Source organism: Bidens hawaiensis, unplaced genomic scaffold (genome assembly GCF_021521415.1).
Source record: "Bidens hawaiensis isolate Kalapana, Puna unplaced genomic scaffold, B.hawaiensis_p1.1 tig00031093_1, whole genome shotgun sequence".
Classification (NCBI taxonomy): Eukaryota; Viridiplantae; Streptophyta; class Magnoliopsida; order Asterales; family Asteraceae; genus Bidens; species Bidens hawaiensis.
Window position 1 is genome coordinate 80,953 of NW_027495204.1, and position 16,735 is coordinate 97,687.

Genomic DNA, 16,735 nt, shown 5'->3' on the forward strand with positions numbered 1-16,735 from the left:
GCTTTGCTTTGATCCACTTTGTGAAGTAATCGATTGCAACTATCAGAAATTTGACGCGGCCTGGCGCCTCTGGAAATGGTCCAGTTATATCAATTGCCCATTTTTGAAATGGCCAAGAAGCTGTCACCGGTATCATGTCGTTTTTTGGTCGCAGGGTGTTTGGTGTGTGGCGTTGACAGGCGCTGCATTTTCTCAACTCTTTCTCGGCGTAAACATGCATGCCTGGCCAATGGTATCCCGTGTTCATGATTTTCGCCACCACCATTATTGGACCTGCGTGTACGCCACATATTCCTTCATGAATTTCTCTGAGCAGATAATTTGCGTCCTACGGGTCTACGCATCTGAGAAGTGGACCCAAGTATGATCGCCTATATAGGATATCTCCTTGGATTGTGTAATTCAACGCTTTATGGCGGATCTTCCGCGCATCTGCTTTCTTTTCTAGCAAGATACCCCTCGCGAGGTAATTGATGATTGGTGTCATCCAAGTTTTTTCTGTTTCTGAGCAAACGAGAATTTCTTTATTCATTATTGAAGGCGTTGCTAGAACTTCGATGCGGACATCTTTTGCAAGGTGTTCAAACCCAACGGATGCAAGTTTGATTAGGGCGTCAGCCTGTTTGTTCTCGCTTCTATTGATGTGTTTTACCTTGCATGTGGCAAAAGTTGCCATTAGCGCCTTAGCTTGCGCCAGGTATGATGCCATTTTGTCGTCCTTCGCATCATACGATCCTTCAATTTGGTTTGCCACTAACATGGAGTCCACATGTGCTTCCAAATGGCGGGCCCCTAGCTTTCTAGCGATTCTCAACCCTGCCAACAATGCTTCGTACTCCGCCTCGTTGTTTGTGCTTTTAAATTCTAGGCGTAGTGCATACCTGAAGTGTTGCCCTTCTGGGTTGGTTATCTTTAGGCCCGCTCCAGCGCCTTCGTCGTTAGAAGCTCCGTCTGTGAAAATCTTCCAGGCTTCATCTTTCTTTTGATCCACAGGGGCTTCGATCTCTCTTTTGCATTCTTCCTCTTTTTCTTGAGGGATTTTTGCGATGAAATCAGCCAAAACCTAGCCCTTGATTGCTGGCCTTGGTTTGTATTCAATGGCATATTCTCCTAATTCTACCGCCCACTTAGCAAGCCTCCCGGACAATACTGGCTTGCTCAATACACTTTGTAAGCGATAGGTGGTGAGAACATGTATTGGATGGCCCTGGAAGTATCTTCTTAAACGTCGCGCCGTCTGGACCAAGGATAAGACCAGCTTTTCCAAGGTGGAGTATCTTGTTTCTGCGTCTGCCAGGGTGCGGCTTATGTAATAAATGGGTGTTTGAATACCATTTCTTTCCACCATCAAGACTGCGCTGACTGTTCTTTCTGATGCCGCTAAGTATACTATTAACGGTTCTCCAGCTTTGGGGGTTGTGAGTGTTGGTAACTCTTCCAGGCGTGACTTGATTTCTTGGAATGTTGTTTCCACTTCTTCCGTCCATATGAATTGAGATTTCTTGAGGCAATTTCTCAAGGTTGAGACGAACGGGAATGATTTTTCAGCATGACTTGACAAAAATCTATTCAGCGCGACTAACCGGGCGTTGAGCGTTTGCACTTGTTTGACCGATTTTGGCGATGGCATTTTTCGCACGGCTTCCAATTTTTCTGGGTTGGCTTTGAAGCCACCGTTTGTCACGATTACTCCCAGGAATTTTCCTTCCTCCATGCCAAAGGAGAATTTTCCTGGGTTAAGCTTCATGCTTATCGACCTTAGAGTTTGGAAGGTCTCCTCGATATCTTTCAACATGGTTCCTTCCGTCTTGCTTTTGATGACGAGATCATCCATGTAGACTTTCAAATTTCTTCCAATTTGAGGTTTGAATTCTTTGTCCATCAACCTTTGGTAAGTAGACCCGGCGTTCTTGAGGCCGAATGGCATCATTTTATAACAATATGTTCCGCTGTTTATTCTGAACGCCGTTTTGTCTTGGTCTCTTGCCGCCATGTGGATTTGATGATACCCTTTGTAAGCGTCTAGAAAGCATTTGAACTGAAAGGGTACCAGTGCGTCAACTTTAAGATCGATCTCTGGCAAGGGGTAACAGTCTTTTGGGCGCGCTTTGTTGAGATCTTTGAAGTCAATACACATGCGCCATTGGCCGTTTTCTTTGGGTACCATTACTGGGTTGGCAACCCATGTTTGGTATTGAATCTCTCGGATTATACCTGCATCGACCAGTTGTTGGACTTGCTCTTCGCAGGCTTTTGCCTGTTCTGGCCCCATCTTTCTTTGCTTCTGCACCACTGGGACGAAAGTTGGGTTAACTTTCAATTCGTGTTCCGCTTTGCTTCTTGGCACCCCCGTCATGTCCGCAGGGATCCAAGCGAAGACATCGATGTTCTTGAGTAATAAGCTCTTGAGCGCCGCGCGCGCTTCTTCTGAGATGGTTGGTCCAATGGTTACGCTCTGTTCTGGGAATTTCTTGTTGAGCGCCCATTTTTCCACTTCACTGATCTTGCTCGTTTTTTATACTTTCGATGCTTTCCTCTCCGCCATGTTACATTCTTTGTTTGCGTGGATCATCGCTATCCCGGTCGGGGTTGGTACCCCGACTTTCCCATGTGCTGTTGACGGGGTAGCGTTGAAGTCACCGATGGCTTCTCTTCCCAAGATTATATCGTATTGTGGGTGAGAAGTTTCCATTACTAGGAAATCAACATCTTCTATTCGAGAATGGAGCCCATCACTTAGCTCGACTGGGAATGTCAGTTTTCCCAACGGGTATGCGATACTTTGATTGAACCCCGTGATTGGGGCGTTAACTGCTATCAACCGACGTTTATCTTCTTCGTCTACCAGGTCGAAACACTGGCGGTACATGATGTTGGACGTTGCCCCCGTGTCAACAAAGAAACGCGGCGTCCTATAGTTACCGAAAACGGCTGTGATCACTAAGGGTGCTTTCTTGTTCGCCCCTCTTCGTACTCTTGGGAAGATGACTTGTTCCTCTTTCCATGGCGCCCATTCTGTTCTCCGTTTCTTGTTTTGAACATTGCCCAAGATCATATTAGCGTGTAGATCTTTGATCTTCTTCTCTGGTCTTCTGCCATCTCTTGGGGGTGGGCGTCTGTACTTCCCTCGTATGTTTCTAACAAGGTGATCCAATTTGCCATTCTTGACACACTCTTCGATCGCGTCTTTCAAGTTAATACACTGATTTGTCGTATGGCCATGTTGTTCATGAAAGTCGCAATAACTTTTCATATCTGTGCTTGGCCCCTGTTTGACTGGTGCCAGCTTCTTCAGCTGGATCTAGAGGTGCACAAACCGGTTTTTTTAAAAAAACCGGTTCGGTTATTAACCGGACCGGTTTTTTTGGCCCGGAAAAAAACCGGTTCGGTTAATAACCGGACCGGTTAATAACCGGTTTTTTGCTGTCAAAACCCTAACCGGTCTAACCGGTTAGGACCGGTTTAGAAACCGGTTAGAACCGGTTAATAAACCGGTTTTTTTATTAACCGGTTTTTTTTATTAACCGTTTTTTTTTTTTTTTTTTTTTAAATTTCGCGGTTTCAAATACGAATATTTGTTTTTTATATTTTGTACTTAATGAAGACCATTATTTTTTCACAGTATAAACAAACCGGTAACTACAAGGCAAAACGGTAACTACAACCGAAAGATGTTATAACCGGTTAATATAGCTGGTTAATATAGCCGGTTTAGAATTTACCGGTTTAGAAACCGGTTAGAACCGGTTAATATAGCCGTTATAAACCGGTTTTTTTATAAACCGGTTAACCGGTTTTTCCATAACCGGTTAATAAAAAAAACCGGTTTTTCCATTAACCGGTTCGTTAACCGGTTTTGGATCTAGAACTTGTAACCGAAAGACGAACCGGCGGTTTCCAAACCGGTCAAACCGGTTTTTAAAAAACCGGTTTTCGTAAAAACCGGTTTCCGGTTTAAACCGGTAAACCGGTTCCCCAACCGGTTTTTTTGGCCATCTCTAGCTGGATCCCTTCGGTGTACATTATATGGGCTGGGCTTCTTATCAGCGGAGTCCACCTCGATCCGTTTGCTTGGGGCGTACTCGATTGACTCTTCTGTCTTGTTTTGGATGGGTCGAATGTGGGCTCCCTTTCGCTGTTCAACCTTGACCATACGGAAGACATTCTTTTGCCCTGGCGGGCCCTATTAATGTCATTTCTGGCATCATTCTTTGCCAGTTCTTTTCCCAAAATTTTTTCCATCCGCGCGTAGCTTTTGGCCGCGGTCATAACATCGTCCCATCGCTGCGGCATGCCATCTCTGCCCGTAAGGTTAAGTATAAGATCGTCACATTTTACGTTTTGGCGAAAGGCCGCCCGCAGGAGTTCTTCACTTACGCCGCCGATGTTCAGGCCATCTTGGTTAAATCTAGTGATGAAATCTTCAAGCGCTTCGTTATCTTTTCTGACGACATTCAGAATATCTGTTGGGTCACTGATGTGTCGCCGTTGCTGGCTAAACTGTTGAGTGAACTTTTTTGCTAGGTCTTCCCAGCTTGTAATTTGGTTATCTGGCAACCTTTCGAACCATGCTCTAGCGGCTCCTACTAGGGTTAGCGTGAAGATAAGGCACCATAACGGCATGGTCCACCCAGATACTAACCCCGCATCCGTGAAGGTTTGCAAGTGGTCGTCTGGATCTGAGATACCATCATATTGGCCCACCGTTGGCGGGATTTTTGGATTTTCTGGTAGCTCAGCTTCGGCTATTCTTGCCACGAACTTTGATTTTCCCGCCGATGTTGTTGAGCGGTATGATTTGGAAAAATCAACAGCCGCTTCTAGGTACTTTACTAATTTCCTGGCGTCTGGTCCTTTCCAGCTCTCTTCATAGTCAGGGTCGTCTAGGCGTGAGTCTGCCTTTAGGTTCGACCGCTGAGACTTATCTCCTGCTTTGATGTTTTGCTTAGCAGGAGGTGTTTTGGCGAATGGTGTTTTCGCACGAGCCGGTGTCAAGTTTTCTTCAGATTCTTCTTCTTCGTTGCTACTAGAGTCTGTGTCAAACAGTGATCTAGGTTTCACAACGGACGCCATTTTTTCTTGTACTTTGTCTCTCAGTTTTTGTTGTTCTGCCTCGAGCCACGCCATGATGTATGGCGGCATAGTTGCTTTGGAACGCGCTTTTGTTTGTTGTTTATCTGTCGTGGCAGGGTGAACGGTGGAGGCATTAAGGAGACCTCCGCCCGTATTCTCTACGTCCAGATTTTCGACGTTTCCTTCTAGGTTGGCTTTTTAGCCAACCTCCTTCGTTGTGGTCTTGCCACTCATTTGAGTAAAGAACGGAGTGAGTTACTGTTCTAGCTATATGCATGGATGGCGCCAATGAAGAAACACGAATCCACCCCTCAAGGTCTAACACGTTAGTCCAAGGGTAATGGTTAAGTATTCTACACGATGGGTTATAAAACCTTCTTGGCTTAGACAAGTGTAACCTGCAAAACCAAACACCGTGAGCTCGTTACGAGGAATGGGGGAGATTCTCTCGTAACCACCCTCCGGCGTGAGAATCAGTACTTGATAGTATGATAGAGTATAATTTGATAGTGATAGTAGGAGAAAGTATATCCTTTACCATTTGGAGGTTTAGCGGTATTTATAGCCGGAGGAGAGAGTGTGTGACCAACCACCTTGTCAGGTTCTCCACCAATAATATTCCCCACTCGTGCGGTCGTGGTGGTTGGTGGAAGTTGGTGGGCATCATGGCCTTTTGACAAGGACGTGATTGTACTGTTTGTACCGTCCTCTGTGTGTTGTCCAATCCCCATTGGTTTGGTGTTTATCCCTATGTGGGTTACCATCTTTTTGTCCCATGCTGGTGGGACCTTTGCATTACCATTCCCGAGGTATCAGGGAAAGTTATGTTGGACTCCACTCTTCGCGCCATGCACTACGCCTGGCGTTAGTGGCTTCCTGGCGCCTAGTGTTCTTCCAAGCGTATGCAATTAGTGTCATACTTTGTCAAATGGTGGGTTTCATACCCTACCTCTACAATTTGTTTATGGAATTGGTTTTTGGATTTGTTGTAATACCACATCATATGTTGAGGTGCATAAATCAAGTTTTTCTAATACCCAATCTTGGGTATGAACCGGGTTCAGGTATGACCGGGTATTTGTCATACACGGGTTGGGTTTGGGCCCGGATGTTGTCTCTAAAAACCATATCATATGCACCGGGTTCGGGTTAGGTATAGAACCATGTATTATAAAACCGGTATTTGAATACCTTATGGGTATTGAAAAAAAACCATATATAGATTGGGTTTTTTGTGAGGCTGCACTTTTTTGAGGTATTTTTCAAGTACTTTTCTGGTAATTTGGGGTATAGATCGAGTATTTGTAAAACCCGGTTCCGGTTTTTGGGTATTACTGTGTACAAATCAAGTCCGGTTCTGCGTACGGGTTTTGGTACTGAAATGCATACCTTATTCATACCTAAATTTAAGATCGGTAAAAACCCGGGTATAAAAAGACCCAATTACATGGTTTTTTTGGGCGGTTTCGAGTTCGGGTTTTTGTGCACCTCTGATTTGATCATATATGTAGGGATGAGCACGGTATCGTACCGGTACCGGTACCGAAAATACCGATCCCGAAAATCTCGAATTCTTGGTACAAATACTGGTACCATACCGGTATCGGTATCGGTACCGTACCAATCCCGAAACTTAAAACTTTGATACCGACGGTACCAAATCGATACCGATTTCAGTATCGTTACCGGTATCCATTTTGCTCATCCCTACATATATGTATAAAATTATAAAGACTAAAGCCGATGGATAATTGGATATTTGGATATAGCCTTATGGGCTTTGTATCCGTGAAAAACTAGCCCATGAGTTAGCACAGATGGTGGGTCCCACATATCCATACACGTGTCACCAATGGTCATCTTATTCTTCTTTCATCTCTGCAATTTTAAGTGTTAACTTAAACTCTGTTCATTTCATTCATTTCCACCACCAATGTTTGTTAATGAACCATGGCTTTCACTATTGCTTCAACATCTTATTCATCTCTCCCAACCAGGTACTACTACTACTCTCTCTCTCTCTCTCACACACTCATTGACACAATTTTTTATCATGACAGGGGAGAAATGACCACAAAGTCACCATGTGCTGAAAGAAGTTGTACTCCAAGGTACATGTTCAGAAGCAATAGCAGGCATGTAGGGAAGCTTAAAGCAGGAAAAGAAGTATCAAGTGTGTGTGAACCACTTCCTGCTGACAGACCAGTATGGTTCCCTGGTACCTCACCTCCCGAATGGCTCGATGGCAGGTCTACTATTATTATTATTATTATTATTATTATTATTATTATTATTATTATTATTATTATTATTATTCTATCATATCCATCTTCTTACTGCTTACATAATCAAGATTCATTAAGTAATTAGTTTTCATTTTCAGCCTCCCGGGAGATTTTGGCTTTGACCCACTTGGATTAGGTTCGTTAACTTTAATGGCTTTTATTCTTTTTTACCAAATCTTCAAAGTAGGGGTGTGTGGAATCTGGACGGCTCGGTTTGGGTTAAAACATAACAAAAAACGAAACTTCGATTTTTGGATTTTTGAAAACCATTGGATTTTGATTTTGCCATGTGATTTTAAAAAATTTGGGCCGAAAACAAAAATCGGCCCAAAATAATAAACTTAGGCCTAAATCATTTTGTTAATTAATAATTAATGGACTGTTACACATTTAAGCTAACATATTTAAGTTGAATATTTATTAAACTATTATAAATTACTCAAAGAAAATCAAATGATAATCTAGAGATTCAGTTTGTTATAGTTTGGTTCGGTTTATTTAGTTTTTATATATGCAAAACCAAAACCGAATTGTAAGTTTGTTAAAAAAAAGAAGCATAAAACCAAACGTCGGTTTTTGATATCGGTTTTTTCAGTTAGTGCACACCCCTAAGTAATTAAAGGAATTTTTTTTTTGTTTAACCAGGATCTGATCCAGAGTTACTCAAATGGTTTGCACAAGCCGAGTTGATGCACAGCCGATGGGCCATGCTTGCAGTTGCGGGTATTCTGGTCCCGGAATGGCTCGAAAGTTTAGGCTTTATCGACAATATCTCATGGTACGAAGCCGGGTCTAGAGAATACTTTGCTGACCCGACAACTTTGTTCGTGGTTCAGTTAGTGTTGATGGGCTGGGTGGAGGGTCGAAGATGGGCCGACATGATCAACCCCGGGTGCGTTGACATTGAGCCTAAACTCCCTAACAAGAAGAAACCAAAGCCCGATGTTGGGTACCCGGGTGGATTGTGGTTTGACCCGTTTATGTGGGGTAGAGGGTCACCTGAACCGGTGATGGTTTTGAGGACCAAGGAAATAAAGAACGGGCGGCTAGCCATGCTCGCCTTTTTGGGTTTTGTGTTCCAAGCCGTTTACACAGGGCAAGGCCCCCTCGAGAACTTATCGGCTCACCTTGCGGATCCGGGTCATGTCAACATTTTTTCGGTAGATAACTTCAATTATGTTTTCTTACTTTAAAATAAGTGTGAGAATAATGGTTATACTTTCTAATCAACTTTTTATATTGTTTTCAGGCCTTCAGCAATCAAATTTGATTATGGATGCTTTGGTTACAAGGCTTCATGTCTTTCAACTAGAGGTTTTATGAACCGAATATGAGCACATGTATACACCTGATGTACCATATTGTAATGATAATTTAAATCTCATTCCTTGATAACATGTATATTGCTTAAGAGTTTAGGCTGAAACTGATAACATGAAAAACATTGCTTTAGGCTGAAACGGCACTGTCGTTTGAGCAGTTTCACATCTTTACAAAAATACTGAACCATAAGGGCATCCGTAGTAGTTATACAAAATGTCCCGTCATGTCACCGTCACATAGACATTTTTTTCTTCTAATTATATGCGTAGTGTTTCCACTTCAAAACATTAGTTAAAATAACTTTAAGTTAAATAAAACAATTAGACCATCCGTAGTCGATGGCGTTTTGAAGAGTTTTTAGGCCAAAACGATGGAGAACCCCCCCCCCCCCCCCCGCGTTTTGGCTTTGGTGTTTTGGTCAAGCGTTTCCTACATAACTACGTAACGTTAAGATGACAGATTTTTGAGGGTTTTGTGAGAGAGAGGTAGAGAGAGGGGGAGGAAAGAGAAGCTTTTTGAGGTATTTTTCTCACTACGCCCACTTTTTGCAAAATGCTCAAAAGCTGACTAGGCGTCACATGACGTAAAATGCCGCATAATTTTGACTACGCATGGTCTTAAAAATAAAATTGAATAAGTTGTTGTGAGTGACATTGATTGGGTATTTTAATGAAATGCAAATTAGAAATGATGATTTAAATGCCTGCTTGGCTTGAAGCCTCGGCTCAAATTCTTCAAAAACGCTCTCACCCGTAATGTTGTTGGGGGCGTTTCTGGGGTAGGTGGATAAGAGGCACATCTCATTACAGATATGCTATATTTGTGTAACACTACCTGAATAACAAAATATTGGCTTGATTTATAAACGAATTCTTATTTACAAGACTTTTGCCAAGTAAAAATTATTTTTGGTGTTGAATATTTAACTATTTAGTTAACTATATTTATAAAAATAGATTTCAAAATGTGGGTGTTACCATTACTTGTGGGTCTTATGATTCATATGTTGGGGTGGAGGGTGGGTGGGGTGGTTTGAGGTTTGGCCTAGATTTGTGTTTTATGTTAATATTCGAAATCGTATGCTGGGTTTATAATTTTGTGCTTATTTTGATATTAGGATTATAAATTGTGTGATTGTGTCCGTAAATATATGCTAATTCATCACTTTCCCTTTCCGGTTTCTATATTTCTTATTTACTTGGGTAATAAATAAATTATAAAGTAAGTATAGTTGGAAACTCTTATAGAATGTAAAAAATTAAAGAGCAGATCCGACACCTGACTGGTATTGCATGATCAAAATATCCGATAGGTACAAGACACGATTTTACAACCGAGTATCCAATAGAACTTAACCATATATGTTCCAAGCCGATCAGATTGGCATCTCTAAATGGTGAAGGAGAGTGGTTTGACCATGGTTCTTACAATAACACCATTCCATGATTATTAATTTAATTTAGATTACCACTCTTTTATCACTCTAACTCATTTAGATGTTTTAGTTATAAAGGTCCGTGTAAAAATTAATTGTATTTAGATTAGGGCTCGTCATTTCCACTTTGATGGAGAGGTAATGTGTTTATGATGTAGAATACAAAGTTAATGGTTTAACCCCAGTAGAGTGAAGCATTTAGTCGGTAAAGAGAAAGTAAAAATAAAACCTAGATTAGGGGTAAGTGGTTGGTAAAATACTAAAGTAGTTGAAAACTCAGTCGCTTCAACCTTTTTCAACATAAACTAACGCCGTGTTTGAAACACTACCGACAGAGTCAAAAGCATAACATAACAACAACAACAACACCAAGAGCATCCGAGGTTGCCTTGAAGTTGAATCTGAAACCACATCCAGAAGGCGGCTTCTTCTCAGAGACACTTCCATCACACTCTCCACTTCTCAACTCCCACCTCAATCCCATTGTCTTGATCCAGTTTAACCAGTCATCAGTATATTATTAGATTGAATAAATTGTTCCTCTTTTTGTTGCATTTCTTTTTATCAATTCACTGAAAGAGATCCAATTCATTTTAAAATTGATTTATTTATCACAGAATACCAAAATTAATACATTAAGCTACCTATTATTAGGAAGTTTCTCCAAATTAGAAAGATGACAGTTATATTAAGGAAGTAAATAAATATAAGTGAAATGCTATGCAGTCGATGATTTACGTGTTTTACAATCAGAACGGAAAAACATAAAAGTTGTTGAATTTGGGGGAAAATGTAAGCACAAAAGTTGGGCTCCAAACGATGGGATTTGGGTCCCAAATTGGGGAATCCGCCAGTGGTTTGTAACGTGATCCAACTCATTGAGACGTTTTCGTCCGTTACTTATGGGCCACATAACTTCAAACGGAGCTAAAGTTAGGCTCGCTTTAAGTTGGGGCATTTCTAGTGGTTGTTTAGTGATTGAAAATTAGTGTGGGTGGTTTTGTTCTGATGGATGGTTTGCTTTATCTTATTCAACATCTTGATTAATATCATTGGTGCATTACAGAATATGTTTTATGTTACATTTATTAATTTTTTGGGTTCTTTTTTCTTTTCTTTTCCTTTCTGTTTCTGCTTCCTGATTATTTTAGGTTATAAACAGATAAGGTCGATCGCCCTATCAGTACAGCCATATACTTCTTACTTCCATCCGGGAGTGTTTCACACCTTCACCGAATCCCAAGTGCAGAAACATGGCATTTCTATTTGGGCGAACCTCTTACGGTAATTGATCTGTATAATCTATATATTCATTGTTATTTGTGTTAATATTATTGGTCAACAGGTACTGGAAATAGATGATAAAGATGGAAGTGTGAAGTTAACATGCATTGGACAAGATATCGGAGAAAACCAACTGTTGCAGTATACAGTGCCACCAAATGTATGGTTTGGAGCATTTCCTACCAAAGACTTATGAAATATCAAAAGATAATGTTGTTGTGAAAAAGCCACCGAGGGACGCTGAGGAACATTATTCCTTGGTGGGATGCACGGTTGCACCTGCTTTCCAGTTTGAGGACTTTGTGTTGGCTAAACGGTCTGAACTCGTTAAGCGTTTTCCTGCTCATGAATCACTCATTTCTTTGATCACATTTGAAGATTAAAAGTTAAAACACACTGCTTCATTGTGCTTGTGACATGAGTCGTTATTCGATCATGTTCGTGTTTTTACATACCTTATAATTATGCTTGTGTTATCTTGTATTATTATAAATAATAATGTAACTTTTACTCTGTTTAATGAGTTTTCAAATCATGTTTTTAAAAGGTGTACGGTTTTCGATTCCTTAATTCATACGTTTCAACGTTACATACATTACTGATCAAGTCCCACTGCTTTTTTGTACATGCTATCCTGTATTCTTTTATACAATTTCATCTAAGCATCTGCGTTTTCATCACGCAACACCACAAGTTACCTTCAAATGTCGATTCATTTATGGTTTCAATCCCAACATTCAAAGCAGCCCAAACAGGTCACAGCACCACACAACTGAGTCAACACAACTGAACATTGGTTGTTCATTTTTGAACAAGCTTCAATGCAGCACATACAACAGCATTTGCCACACACATTTGCACAACCACCACCAGCCACTCTCACAAGCTTTTCTGTTTGGTTGGGCGTCCTATGTTCAAACCCCGGAGGGATGTTTTCAGACGTTGCAACCACGTTTCCAAATCCTAGCCCAAGGTGGTGCAACACTTTAATCATTTCGGTTTTCAGGGTTTCTATGCTTTGGAAACCGCCTTCCTTTTTTCCCTGCATTAGTTCATAGAATATCTGAATATATGAACTGATTTTAAAGTAAGGTGTTTGCAAGTTGCAACAAGTTACCTGCTTTTTCCCAGATTTTGAAGGTTTATCTTGTGGTTCCGTCTTCCACAAGGTCATATGTGTATATTCAGACACGGTACCCGTCTCTAGGCTTATCTTTGCTATCTGCCCATAAAACATTAAATAAGCATAATTGATGTAAACATATTATATCAAGATTCTAAATGTTGATCATATATGTTACTCACCTTCTTCTCAAGGTCTGTATCTTCTGAAAACCATGCCTGTATCGTGTACGATTCAATCTGTGTCCTTGCAAGGATCTGGTTGATCAAACGAAACGTCAAGTAACATGACTTTTGAATAATAATCAATTTTCAGCTAACAACTTTAGGTTATATCACACCTTTTCAAGAGGTATATCGTTTGCGTGTTGTACTTCAATGTCAATACTGAAATTACTCATATCAGCATTCATGCCCTTAACTATAAGTTTTTCAGGAAAATTACCCTTGTGTCGACCTGATACGATCAACGGTCTTTCAGAACAAAGGTCTGGAATGGTTGAAGGATAAACCTGTGAAAAAGTCTAGATTTATATGATATTTAATCTATGAAGGAACAGAATACAAAAAATTTAGCCATACACACTTCCAGATCATCTAGACCATCAATTACAATGTTGGTCAATATGGAAGATGAAGCTTTAGAAAACCATATTTGGATTGCAGTTTCAATTGAATCTGATCAATCACACATCAGACAACATAATAAGTGACCTTTCATAATATTCCGTTCAAAAGAAACCAAAACTTCTTAAAGAATCCTGGTCCAAAGAGGGAAATGTATGTCAAAAAATGAATTACCGGTATCATAAGAGGCATAATAATGACCATTTCCAATCATTGAAAGCATTTTTAAGAAGTAATGATTGCAGAATGAACCGGCAAACAGACACGAAGGCAGTCAGGTAAAATTCAGAACAAGATTATTTTTATATAAGCATTACCTATACCAAACGTGTTGATACGCGGACTCAGTTCCGACCCTTTTTTTTGTAACCGTCTCTGTATATCCTCACAGATTTGTTTCTCATTTTCAACAGATCCATCAGTAATAAAGAAAACCATTGGAATTGATTTACTGGTCCCAGAAAACATGCCTAGGGCCTGAGAAACATACAATCACAGTTAATAAAAAATCAACGTATAAAATGCAAAAATCTTGTTGAACGTTATGCAAAAATCTTGAACCTGATCTAGAGCAATTGACATGTCTGTACCACCAAGTGCAATGAAATTAGTGTTAATCCACTCGGTTGCGTCCTTTATTGATTCATTAGTTGCTGACTCTATGGTTGGTGAATATAAGTAGATCCGATTGTTGAATGCCACTATACCAAAAGAATCTTCTCGATCAAGTTTCAAGAGTGCTGCAATGACTGCATTCTTTGTTACCTCAATTATGTTCCCATTCATGCTTTCACTTATATCAACCACAAAAACAACCTCTTTCCTGAACACCTACCAACAATTCTAAGTTTAGTTTACAAACTTATAAGCGGCCATGTGTTGTTAACAAATTTTAAATCAACCTTTGTACTGTTATCAGGTCCTGCGAACAAATATAAGCCAAACATCTCCCTTTGATCAATACTTGATGTTGATGGAGACTGCAAAAGGACACTACCAAATGGACCGGTTGTAGAAGCCTGAAATATGTTGATATATACCTTTATCAGTTCAACTCATTTAAGTGTCTACACAAATGTTTGTGATAATCTTACATGGTATTTAACGATAAAATCTATTTTTGACCATTTAAGAACCTGTGCTTCATATACAAAATCCAACTTTCCTGGTTCTCGCTTTCGTTCCTGGAATACAGCAAGTATTTCACGCGGTTATTAAGATAACAAGAGCCTGCCAGCTGTAAGATTATAGGATATTAATAAAAAACACTGATCTAAATTACACTTTTAGAGGGTGACTAGTTGTCTTACAAAGAACTTCGGTAGTCAGACCGGAGTTAACATTCAGTTGTATCTTTTCCATCTTTTGGTGTTTCTTTGAGGCAGGTGTAACATACTCCGGGAAGCTATAAGGCACAATCAATATGAACTCACCATCTTTATACATTATCTTCTGTGACCATCTAACTTTGATCGAAAGATTTGAACCACCATCAACCTACAAAAAAGTCAAAGCAATATTCAACCTGAATATATATTTATACAATAATCATAAAGCTTTGAGATCTTTATTATACATCTTTTAACCTGTGGTATTGTGAAATTAAAAATGTGGACTTTTAGAAGACCTCCATCTTTTAGCCCGGTTACACTCTCTCCATCCTCATTTTCATCGATCAGGGATAATCGAGTCGTATATGTTTTTCGGGCTACTTCAACCTCAGCACCTAGAATTGAACCCTGTTAGCCAAATGATATCATATTGTTTGAGAATAAACAAACTTATCAATAATAAATGCTTTTAATATATTGTTAGGTCATTCAGTTTCATAATTCAAATTAATGTTTTTGTGATATAATTGTTACAATAATTTTCTGATACTAACATTATGCATAAATTGAAGCCAAGCCCTCTAAATAATATAATTACACCGAAAGTCCTATATTTTATTTTATAAAATTAATGTGGAACACGTGTCAGCTAAGTAGGCCACCTAAAAGTTGATGTTCATGTCTCTCTCATATTAAATAATATTTTGAAAAAACAAAAACAGTTGTTTAATGTGTGTAATACACAGGTTTCTAACCTAGTTCAAAATAAACAAATTACCTCTTCGCCCATAGGAAACGCAACACGACAACTACACTTAGCATTTCCCATAACACAATGAACGCGCCAGGAACCATCCATCGTGACAAACGCGGTGTCCAAATAACAATTAACCTCAAACGATATCCCGTTCATCTGAAGCGGGATCAAAGCAGGCGGATTACACCGTCCGTGTACATGAGGCTGATAACTCGGCATGTCAGGGTTGTCAACAATCATTGGGTTAGAAATCACGGCATAAACCATAGGAGACGTGGGGTATAAAGATCGTGTGGCCTTGTCCATCGATGTCACGGGTTTCGGGGCTGCCACAGAGCGGTCGTTACCGAAGTATATTCGCTTTATTAGACGGAGGCCGTCTTCGACCCCCATGGTGAAGTCGTCGTGGTGCATTTTGAAGAATAATGTTGGGTTTATTAATGGCGGGAAGAATCGGGTTTATCGGTTATTTTGGCCGGCGATAATCACACCGGAGAAGAGATCCAGCGGTGTAGTGTGATGCAGGAAACGAATATGAATATGGATGTGTTTTTTTTTTCAGTTTTTGTTCTAACCGTAAAAATAACGAACTGGATTTTGGACGTTTACGGTACTAGTCCTTAGTTGATGCTAGATGTTCATATTTACTCCTTGTTATATGTTTATTTTTTTTTACCAACGTTTGATTTTGAATTAGTGTTGTAAAATTACTAAATTACCATTACCTAAAATAATAAAAAATAAAATAAAATTACGGGCTTAGTTGAAAACAAAAACCTACCATACCCCATGGGAACTCTTTTGCATCCTCTTATGCTTTATGATGTGTAAGGGAACTCAGAGTTAGCTAATTGCAAAAGGTGTATAAGACTAGAGGATATATGCGTTAATATGTTGTTGAAAAAGTTCTTGTTGTAACACGTAAGGCTGATAGGTATACACCAGTGGACAACCCATACTGTTCCTGGATGGCAGCCCTCACGCTACTGGTCTTTTTTTTTCCTTTTACATTATTTTTATTATTAAATAATGGAATGATGTAGAATGGTGTATTTTCTTGGTTGAAGGGTGACGTTGAATGATGGAAGGAAGGTTGACGTGACAAATGAGAGGAATAGTTTATACCCCTTGGCCTAACAGATTTAGGTATTGTTAGCTTGCAACTAAACAAGACAAGTGCTTTCATTCTCTTTCATCATGATTAAATATTTCCCTACCTTGTTGAGATCCATAGTAAGCCATGAACGTGACATTGTAGATAATAATGTTGTGATTTTCCTTTTTATTCTTCTTCTTTTTACTGAGGAAATCAAATACCGTGACCAATTAGAATACTATTGATGATTGCTACGCTTAGTAGTAGTGTTGTATGTTGATTGTGGATATTTCAAGTTAGTAATGAGGTTTTGTTAGTCAAACTTGATGGTATCATAATAGACACAAGGTAGGGAGGCAGTTACGCATTGATGTGTCCAACATGTGGCGTAGAGGTGGTATG

The 16,735-nt window shown here is 39.9% G+C and overlaps 5 protein-coding genes across 7 annotated transcripts in view; 1 reads left to right on the plus strand and 4 right to left on the minus strand.

The window, feature by feature from the left end:
* The window catches only part of LOC143581527 (protein STRICTOSIDINE SYNTHASE-LIKE 5-like), a 37,849-nt gene that overhangs the window by 10,626 nt on the left and 10,488 nt on the right, over nucleotides 1-16,735 (minus strand). The gene's annotated exons all lie outside the window — the stretch shown is intronic.
* On the minus strand, nucleotides 2,516-5,142 carry LOC143581534 (uncharacterized). The gene is made up of 2 exons (XM_077064299.1): nucleotides 4,156-5,142; nucleotides 2,516-3,202 (listed from the first exon to the last, which is right to left on the minus strand). Exons 1-2 carry the CDS (start codon nucleotides 5,140-5,142, stop codon nucleotides 2,516-2,518), a joined length of 1,674 nt encoding a protein of 557 aa, XP_076920414.1.
* Nucleotides 7,009-8,684, plus strand: LOC143581532 (photosystem I chlorophyll a/b-binding protein 6, chloroplastic-like). Of its 2 annotated transcripts, XM_077064298.1 has the most exons (5): nucleotides 7,009-7,070; nucleotides 7,134-7,322; nucleotides 7,457-7,494; nucleotides 8,004-8,518; nucleotides 8,608-8,684. In XM_077064298.1, exons 1-5 carry the CDS (start codon nucleotides 7,024-7,026, stop codon nucleotides 8,626-8,628), a joined length of 810 nt encoding a protein of 269 aa, XP_076920413.1. In that variant the 5' UTR covers nucleotides 7,009-7,023; the 3' UTR covers nucleotides 8,629-8,684. The 2 variants fall into 2 exon arrangements, with proteins under 2 accessions (XP_076920413.1, XP_076920412.1); XM_077064297.1 differs by lacking the exon at nucleotides 8,608-8,684 and having other exon boundaries at nucleotides 7,011-7,070; nucleotides 8,004-8,551.
* Nucleotides 11,787-13,396, minus strand: LOC143581526 (uncharacterized). Its single transcript, XM_077064292.1, has 7 exons — nucleotides 13,324-13,396; nucleotides 13,109-13,200; nucleotides 12,864-13,034; nucleotides 12,706-12,780; nucleotides 12,518-12,622; nucleotides 11,856-12,442; nucleotides 11,787-11,809 (listed from the first exon to the last, which is right to left on the minus strand). The coding sequence occupies exons 1-6, from the start codon at nucleotides 13,370-13,372 to the stop codon at nucleotides 12,125-12,127; spliced, it is 810 nt and encodes a 269-aa protein (XP_076920407.1). The 5' UTR covers nucleotides 13,373-13,396; the 3' UTR covers nucleotides 11,787-11,809; nucleotides 11,856-12,124.
* LOC143581525 (uncharacterized) lies at nucleotides 13,435-16,720 on the minus strand. 2 transcript variants are annotated; one of them, XM_077064291.1, is made up of 7 exons: nucleotides 16,455-16,720; nucleotides 14,736-14,875; nucleotides 14,434-14,646; nucleotides 14,244-14,333; nucleotides 14,052-14,168; nucleotides 13,711-13,980; nucleotides 13,435-13,626 (listed from the first exon to the last, which is right to left on the minus strand). In XM_077064291.1, the coding sequence occupies exons 1-7, from the start codon at nucleotides 16,477-16,479 to the stop codon at nucleotides 13,435-13,437; spliced, it is 1,047 nt and encodes a 348-aa protein (XP_076920406.1). In that variant the 5' UTR covers nucleotides 16,480-16,720. The 2 variants fall into 2 exon arrangements, with proteins under 2 accessions (XP_076920406.1, XP_076920405.1); XM_077064290.1 differs by lacking the exon at nucleotides 16,455-16,720 and adding an exon at nucleotides 15,259-15,889 and having other exon boundaries at nucleotides 14,736-14,888.

Coding starts and splice junctions, on each gene's coding strand:
- LOC143581526 (XM_077064292.1), bottom strand. CDS start 13,372: ATGCTTTCAATGATTGGAAATGGTCATTATTATGCCTCTTATGATACC. Junction 13,201..13,323: donor TTATGCCTCTTATGATACCG/GTAATTCATTTT, acceptor GTGATTGATCAG/ATTCAATTGAAACTGCAATC. Junction 12,781..12,863: donor ACGATATACCTCTTGAAAAG/GTGTGATATAAC, acceptor TTGATCAACCAG/ATCCTTGCAAGGACACAGAT.
- LOC143581525 (XM_077064290.1), bottom strand. CDS start 15,651: ATGCACCACGACGACTTCACCATGGGGGTCGAAGACGGCCTCCGTCTA. Junction 14,889..15,258: donor CGTTTCCTATGGGCGAAGAG/GTAATTTGTTTA, acceptor TTTGGCTAACAG/GGTTCAATTCTAGGTGCTGA. Junction 14,647..14,735: donor TTAATTTCACAATACCACAG/GTTAAAAGATGT, acceptor ACTTTTTTGTAG/GTTGATGGTGGTTCAAATCT.
- LOC143581532 (XM_077064297.1), top strand. CDS start 7,024: ATGGCTTTCACTATTGCTTCAACATCTTATTCATCTCTCCCAACCAG. Junction 7,323..7,456: donor CCCGAATGGCTCGATGGCAG/GTCTACTATTAT, acceptor TTTCATTTTCAG/CCTCCCGGGAGATTTTGGCT. Junction 7,495..8,003: donor CTTTGACCCACTTGGATTAG/GTTCGTTAACTT, acceptor TTGTTTAACCAG/GATCTGATCCAGAGTTACTC.
- LOC143581534 (XM_077064299.1), bottom strand. CDS start 5,142: ATGCCGCCATACATCATGGCGTGGCTCGAGGCAGAACAACAAAAACTG. Junction 3,203..4,155: donor AGGGCAAAAGAATGTCTTCC/GTATGGTCAAGG, acceptor ACGACAAATCAG/TGTATTAACTTGAAAGACGC.